Raw genomic sequence first — 8,864 nt, 5'->3', positions numbered from 1 at the left:
AAAACACCAATCAGTATGGAATCCGATTTTCTGCATACATTTTGTTCATATGTTCAAAAGTATGATAAACCTAAATTCACATGATTTTTTTTAAAGTCTTGCGCCATTAAAAGTAGTTCTACATTTTATATATAGCTTCAAAATCTTTCAAAATATTAATTTCGGACTTTGTTCGAACACCTAATAATTTTTCCCTCAAACTAGGTTTCACGTGGCCCATCACCACGAACCACAAATTTTCTCCTCGAACTAAGCTCCACGTGTCCCATTATCACAATCCACAAGAGTTATTTGAGATTTACTATGTGCCACCTACATGACCGATCAACATTTACAACCATTGAAGCCAATAACAAATTTTTTCTTGTGCGAGCGCATCTCCAAGTTACCTTTGGCGTGTTAAACCTGAGGTAATAAATTGTCAAGCTCCACAGCATTGACTTTTGATATCAGTTGTTAGGGTAAACCCACCCAAATATACATTAAACATAATGTAATAGTGTTCGTTTTGGACAAGCCAACAAGATTTTCCTAAAAACAGCTCTCACCATAGTGTATATATAATTGTCTAATCAGTGAATAAATAATATTATAATATTATATAGTACATATACAACGCATAATTGTAGAGAAAAGGCCATAAATAGTCCCTTATCTATGGGAGTAGGTCTAAAATGGTCCCTTAACTATACACTTACCGGTTTTAGTCCTTTAACTATCCAAAAATTTATCAAATTTGGTCTCCGTCTATTTTTTTATACAAACTCATAAATCTTCGTGAGATTAATCATTAAACCATTCCTCAGACTTATATTTCTCTCTCCCTGCTTCTTTTTCCTCGATTCCCTCTTGTTAAAAAAAAAAAAAAGCATTCTAGCACTGGTGTCGCTCTCGAGTCTCTAAAATTCGAAAAGACAAACCCAGGCACAAAATTTTTGTAACCATTCTTCTCAAACACTACTAAAAAACTGGTAAAAACCGATGGAAAGACGGACAGATTCTGTCAGTTTTTAAATCTTTTTTTTTTTTTGGAAAACCGACGGACTGCATCGATTATTTTTTGCACAAAAATGAGCGAAAAAATATAATTATTTGTTATATTATTTTCTAAAATAAACCGATGAAGTCCATCAATTTTTTATTTTTATTTTTTTATAAAAAAACCGACGGAGAAGGAGTCCGTCGGTTTTTAGAGCGAAAAAACAGTATAAATTAAATAAATGTAAGTATATGAACAAAAAATATCAGTGGTCTAGTGGTAAAGCCCTTTAATGCCAAGGAACATACCCGGGTTTGACTCCAAGTTCCTACATTTTATTCTTTAATTTAAAAAAAAAAAAAAAAAAAACCGACGTGAGATCGTCAATTTTTTTTAATTTTTTTTTTTTTTAAACAAAACTGACGGACTGGGTCAGTTTTAATCGACGCAGTCCGTCGGTTATGAAACGCGAGAGAGAACTTGAGGAAAGAAGTTGAGGTTAAAGAATAAACTTGAGGAAAAAGAAGCAGGGAGAGAGAAATATAGGTCTGAGGAATGGTTTAACGATTAATGTCACGAACGTTTATGAGATTGTATGCTGTTTGTATAAAAAAATAGATGGAGACCAAATTTGATAAGTTTTTGGATAGTTAAAGGACTAAAACCGGTAAGTATATAGTTAAAGGATCATTTTAGACCTACTCCCATAGATAAGGGACTATTTATGGCCTTTTCTCCATAATTGTACATCAACAGTGTAAAGAGGACCCAATGTAACTTTTTATTTTAGGAAATGAGTGTTCCACATCCGAAGCAGATACAAAACAAAAGGGGATCAACAAAGCAAAAGCTATGCTTACTGAGTATAATCCATCTTTTAGTTACCAAAAAATGTGTAACACAAAATCATTTCAAAAGCATATGATTAATCAAGAAACTAAAACCGTATATATATATATATATATATATATATATATATATATATATATAAAAGTGCCAAAGGAGGACCAACACAGCATCAAGTACTTGTACCAAAAGCTTTATAAATTGTACACGCAATGAATGCTTGTACTAAAAGCTATATAACTTATACACTTTAACCAATTACTTTTTTATCTCACGTGGACATATGTCATAGTACTTAATATTTATTCCATTCTCATGTATAAATGTATGCACTTCAATTTTAATTCTCCGACACATTTATTTCCTCTGTGCACTTTTACTTGTTCACTTTTGACTTTTCACGTTCTTACTGAATATTTATTCTCTTCTCATGTATAGACGTATGCAGTTCAATTTTAATTCTCCTACACAAATTTATTTCCCCTGTGCACTTTTACTTGTTCACTTTTGACTTTTCACTTTCTTTAAGAATTAATAAATCCCACGTGTACATATGTCATAATACTGAATATTTATTCTGTTCTCATGTATACACGTATGCACTTCAATTTTAATTCTCCGACACATATTTATTTCCTCCGTGCACTTTTACTTGTTCATTTTTTACTTTTCACGTTCTTGCGAAATATTTATTCTCTTCTCATATATACATTTATGCACTTCAATTTTAATTCTCCGACAGATATTTATTTCCTCCGTGCACTTTTACTTGTTCACTTTTGACTTTTCACATTCTTTAAGAATTAATAAATGAAGTACTCCCTCAGTCCCATATTACTTGGCCACATTACTTGACTTTTCACGTTCTTTAAGAATTAATAAATGAAGTACTACCTTCATTCCGTATTACTTGGCCACATTACTATACTTGACTTTTCACGTTCTTTAAAAATTAATAAATGAAGTACTCTCTTCGTCTCATATTACTTAGTCACATTACTAAAAACATATGTCCATTTTTCTATTCTACATTTTTCTTATTTATTATATATATATATATATATATACACATATATATACATATATATATATATATATATATATATATATATATATATATATATATATATATATATATATATATATATATATATATATGTATGTATGTATGTATATAAACGCCCAAGGTGGACGGACACAAACAACAATAAATTGTACAAAAAGCAACTGAAATTGTACTCTAAGAAGGGACTAATATGTGTACATTTCAGAAGTTGAACATTAATTTTACCTCTTGTGTGTTTACTTTTTAAGTCCCCACGGGTCCGCAGTGTCTTAATTGTCCTTTCATTTCCTTCATTTGGCATATACTCCCTCTGTCTCAATTTAAGTGTCTACGTTTGACTAGACACGGAGTTTAAGAAACAAAGATAGACTTTCAAATCTTGTGGTTCTAAATTAAAAATGTGTATAATATAATAAAATATCATTTGAATCTTGTGATTATAAACTTGAAAAGTAGGATATTTGAATTGTCAACTTAATAAATATCGGACATAACCAAAATAAGACAATTTTTTTTTTATTTTTAACAACAAACGCCCAAGGTGGACGAACACAACAACAATAAGTTGTACAAAAAGCAACTAAAATTGTACTCTAAGTCGGGACTAACATGTGTATATTTCAGAAGTTTAACATTAGTCCTACCTCTTGTGTGTTTACTTTTTAAGTCCCCATATGTCCGCAGTGTCTCAATTATCCTTTTATTTCCTTCATTTGGCATATACTCTCTCTATCTCAATTTAAATGTTTGCGTTTGACTAGACACGGAGTTTAAGAAATAAAGATAGACTTTTGAATCTTGTGGTTCTAAATTAAAAATGTATATAATATAATAAAATATCATTTGAATCTTGTGATTATAAATTTGACATGTAGGATATTTGAATTATCAACTTACCAAATATAAAAAAGAGGCAGACATAACCAAAATAAGACAAATTTTAACAACAATTGAGAAATTAAAGGAAAAAATAAGAGGAAAAGAAAAAAAAATGGAAGCTCACTAAGGAGAATCGCGGTATCCTTTGCAAAATATACAAATCATAAAACTAAGCCTAAAGTGAGTAAGATTAATCAAATTGGGTCAAATTAAATTGCATCGCACGGTTATACTAGTATGTATATATATATATATAGTACTAGAAAATACGGATAAATTGTGTTTAAAACTTCAAGAGGGCAAGAACAGAACTAACCCCACACTCCATAATCTTACTCTACTTTCTACTATACTCTACTTTCTACTATAATCTTACTCTACTTTCTACTATAGTAGAACCTTCTACTATAAATTGTGTGCCTCCATCCAAACCTCCCCACCAACTTTCTACTCCTCTCTGTTTCACACTAAAGAAATGCACACCAAAACCCTTCTTCCTTCCTGCATCTTACTTGCTCTTTTGTTCTCATTGCCATCTTTGAATGTAAGTAACAATCTTTAATTCCTTATGCTCATTTGTTTCAGTTTCTTGAAGTAATCTTGATTTTTTTTCTCTTAATTTAAGCCATTAACCTTAGGTATTTAACTTTGGTTATGGGGTTTGGCTTAACCCCTATTATGTCTATATAACGTAAAAGTTATAGACGAGAGAGGGGACATGGACCTAACCTCTCAAAAAGGTTTGATAAGTCAATCTTCGCAAAAAAGGGAGTGATATAACTATACAATATCTCTTCCCTTACATTAAAATAGAGTTCAACTAACCAAAAAAAAAAAAAAAAAAAAAATTAATCCTGTCATATCTTCTTCTTATACTGAGAAATTGCCATCTATCTAGTTGAAATGGTACCTTCGCCTGTTTTGGGGATTTGTTAAAAGAGGTGTAGAAAGTACTATTTCCGCTTAACGATGCCAATATAGCCAAGTAATCTGCCACGTGATTAGTTTCCCTAAAAGCAATACAAATCTGTACATCATCATTTTTAACCATCCTAGCAATGTCCCTGATGATTCTTTTTAACTTGAGGTTGTTGGTGTCACCATTTTTAAAGTCCATTTGGATATCATGATATTTGGTGAAGCCATTTTGACTGCACCATCGTCTTCTGTTCACCAAACCTGCATGCAATCCCAGTTCTTCAATATCTCTCAACATATGCATATTGGAACTATTTGTAAAATCAACTTATGAATGCTATTGAGAGGCTTGATCACTCCCCATTGCCCTAAAAAAACTTTGATAGGCAGTATGTTCTGCCTAATGCCTAAGGGATCTCCAAAGCTGGCGCAAATCCTTCTCCGTATATCACCATCTATAAAAACATGGTGCATTGTTTCAATACTTGGATTAGTGCAGCAAGCGCATCTTTTTTTTAGACTTAGTGCAGCAAACGCATCTTCAAACCATGTTGTTTTCAAATTTTGCAATTTCCTAATCAAAAGGAAGTTTCCTTCTGTGCAATCTCCAAGCTTAAAAAAAAAAAAAAAAAAATAAAATTAAAAAAAAAATAAAAAAAAAAAAAAAAAGATATTTTAGAAGGCTAAGATCATTGTCAACCTGCTTGGAGTTTCTGATGCAACGCCAAGTAGATTTATTTGAAAACTGGCCATCATTAGTCAAATTCCAGATTGCATATTCCTCCATATATCATGTCCTATCTCAATACAATCTGCTCTGGCATAATACGTCTTAGTTTCTCCAAATTCCACCTTCCTTTAATAATATAATCCTTCACCTTAACCTTCTTAATTACTTCTGGTAGCTTCTAGAATCAGATTTGCAAATGGACCTTTTCCCAACCAATTGTCCCACTAGAAACTTTATTCACCATTATTGATCCTCCAAAACATATTGGATTCAACATCGTCCCTTACTTTAACTAGATGTTTTCAAGCTTGATTTGTCATAAGGATTGCAACTTTGTCTACTTATGGGGGTTTCAAGAGTAATCTTGATTTGTCATAAAGATTGTCACTTGATGTAACTCCATGGGGTGTCAATGAAGTAACACTACAAAAAATAGAATCAGTCACGAACTTTGTTGTGATCCATCCCTAAATTACTCGTAGATAACAAAACAACTTAATAATCCGTTACTGAAGAGGATTTGCGACAGATTTTGTTGTTTAGCTACAAAATTCGTCTGTCGCTAATTCCTGTTTTGAAGTAGTGATAATCTTGATTTTGTCATAAAGATTCTAACTTAGTGTTACTCATGTGGTATGGTTAATAAAGGTTGTTGTAGCTGGAAATGGAGATAAATCTGGTGAATCTGGGAACCCATTTACACCAAAAGGCTATCTAATCAGGTACTGGAAGAAACATGTCACAAATAACTTGCCAAAGCCATGGTTCCTTCTCAACAAGGCATCTCCATTGAATGCTGCACAGTATGTAACTTACACAAAGCTTGTTGCAGATCAAAATGCACTCACCACACAGCTTCAATCCTTTTGCTCTTCAGCAAATCTGATGTGTGCACCTGATTTGTCACCAAGTCTTGAAAAACACAGTGGAGATGTTCACTTTACTTCTTATAGTGACAAAAACTTCACCAATTATGGCACCAAAGTATTTGGTGTTGGATTTAACTCCTTCAAGAACTATTCTGATGGAGAAAATATCCCTGTAAATTCCTTCAGGCGTTACGGTAGAGATTCCCCACATGATCAAAAATTTGCCAATTATGCCCCTGATGGAAATGTTATTGACCAAAGTTTCAACACCTATAGCACAAATACTCCAGGGGGTAGTGGGGAATTTAAAAATTATGGCCCAAATACCAATGTTCCCAATATTAAGTTCACTTCCTATGCGGACCAAGGAGTTGGAAGTGACCAAAAATTCACAACTTACTCACAAGGAGCAAATGCTGGTGACCAATCTTTTCAAAACTATGGCAAAAATGCAAATGGGGCTGATAGTAAATTCACCAGTTATGGAACTGACACAAATGTTTTAGGTTCAACATTTACAAACTATGGTCAAAATGCTAATGGGGGTGACCAAAATTTCACATCTTATGGTACTAATGGTAATAATCCTCAGAACAATTTCAAGAACTATGGTGTTGGTGGTAATGGTCCAAGTGAGACTTTTGCCAACTACAGAGATCAATCAAATGTTGGTGATGACAAGTTCAGTAATTATGTCAAGGATGCAAATGCTGGTGAAGCAGATTTTACCAATTATGGCCAATCTTTCAATGAAGGTACTGATGTATTTACTACCTATGGCAAAGGGGCTAATGACCCACATGTTAATTTCAAGACTTATGGGGTTAACAACACCTTCAAAGATTATGTCAAAGATACTGCCACTTTTTCTAATTACCAAAACAAAAGTTCACAAGTTTTGGCTTCGTTGACCGAGGTCAACGGTGGCAAAAAGGTGAATAACAGGTGGGTTGAGCCTGGAAAGTTTTTCAGGGAGAAGATGTTGAAGAGTGGTACAGTTATGCCTATGCCAGATATAAAGGATAAGATGCCTAAAAGGTCGTTTCTGCCACGGGCTATTGCTGCGAAATTACCGTTTTCGACCTCAAAGATTGGTGAGCTGAAGAAAATATTCCATGCTGCCAATGATTCTCAGGTGGCAAAGATGATCGGCGATGCATTGACAGAGTGTGAAAGAGCACCAAGTGCCGGCGAGACGAAACGTTGTGTTAACTCAGCTGAAGATATGATTGATTTTGCAACATTAGTGTTGGGCCGAAATGTCATCGTCAGGACAACTGAGAATACAAAAGGGTCAAAGGGAAATATCATGATAGGATCGGTCAAAGGAATCAACGGTGGAAAAGTTACCAAATCAGTGTCTTGTCATCAGAGCTTGTTTCCGTACTTGGTTTATTATTGTCATTCAGTTCCTAAAGTTCGGGTCTACGAGGCGGATATCTTGGACCCGAATACAAAAGCTAAGATCAACCGTGGTGTTGCCATTTGCCACGTGGATACTTCTATGTGGGGACCCACTCACGGAGCCTTCGTTGCACTCGGGTCAGGACCCGGGAAAATTGAGGTTTGTCACTGGATATTTGAAAATGATATGACTTGGGCAATTGCTGATTGAGCCAAGGTAAATAAAGGATTTGAATGAATATGAACCGGGTGTGTTGCAAGAAGAATACAAAGGTAACACCGGTTTGACAGTTCATTAAGTTTGAATGGCTGTCTATTTATATTTGTTATGTAATCATTCTATTGTTGTCTATCTATATTTGGGCAAAGTAATGTATTCTATCTGTTCACTTTTATTTGTTTATGAGGGATTTTGCACTCTTTTTAAGAAATAATAAATAAAGTGTATTTTTTATCACAATATTTTTACTAACAGTCTCAGTGAACTTAGAGCTAATTGTCCGCTACCTTCTCAAGTCGTTTAACATGATCAAGACCTAAAATTGTTATTCCAATTATAAATTATAACATGCCACTTAGAGGTATTATTGTATAAACGGCAAAGGGTCATATATACCCCTGTACTCCCTCAAATTAGTTGTCCGGATCCCCCGTTTCACTTTTCGCCTTTATATACCCTCGCCGTTAACGAAAGGGTCATATATACCCCCGACGTTAACGACCCATTTAACGGTGACACGTGTCCTGATTTGAACGACCCACCCTTTTAAGTTTTTATTTAATTAAATATTGGACCCGGCCATTATTTTTTTTAACAAACCCGCCCCCCATTAACCTAACCCATGAACCCCAATTCTAATACCGAATGAAGTAGGAGTAACTTTCTTCTTCACCAACATATTTCTCCATTGACATAAGCTTCAACAATGTCCAATTAAGCTCAATGTCCAATTAAATTTTGAAAGATGAGCTTTAAGTTAAACTTGCTCTTCTTCCTCATTTCTCTATTTAGTCTCTCACTCTAATCTTTATGTTGATTTTCCCTTTTTTTCCCCATCTCCCTCCTGCAAAAAGCTTCCAATATCTTCTCAAAGTCTCTTTAAAAATTACATTTTGTTTTCTTTCTCAACAATCATTGTATCTAATTCCTTGGTGCATTAATTTGTAAATGGT

The 8,864-nt window shown here is 33.8% G+C and overlaps 1 protein-coding gene across 1 annotated transcript; it reads left to right on the top strand.

Moving 5' to 3' along the window:
• The first annotated feature begins 4,156 nt into the window (after positions 1–4,156).
• On the top strand, positions 4,157–8,113 carry LOC132067340 (polygalacturonase non-catalytic subunit AroGP2-like). The gene is made up of 2 exons (XM_059460541.1): positions 4,157–4,314; positions 6,067–8,113. The coding sequence occupies exons 1-2, from the start codon at positions 4,246–4,248 to the stop codon at positions 7,900–7,902; spliced, it is 1,905 nt and encodes a 634-aa protein (XP_059316524.1). The 5' UTR covers positions 4,157–4,245; the 3' UTR covers positions 7,903–8,113.
• Positions 8,114–8,864: the final 751 nt, after the last annotated feature.

The sequence above is a fragment of the Lycium ferocissimum genome, chromosome 8 (assembly GCF_029784015.1).
Source record: "Lycium ferocissimum isolate CSIRO_LF1 chromosome 8, AGI_CSIRO_Lferr_CH_V1, whole genome shotgun sequence".
NCBI lineage: Eukaryota > Viridiplantae > Streptophyta > Magnoliopsida > Solanales > Solanaceae > Lycium > Lycium ferocissimum.
This window is presented reverse-complemented; position numbering and strand designations above follow the sequence as displayed.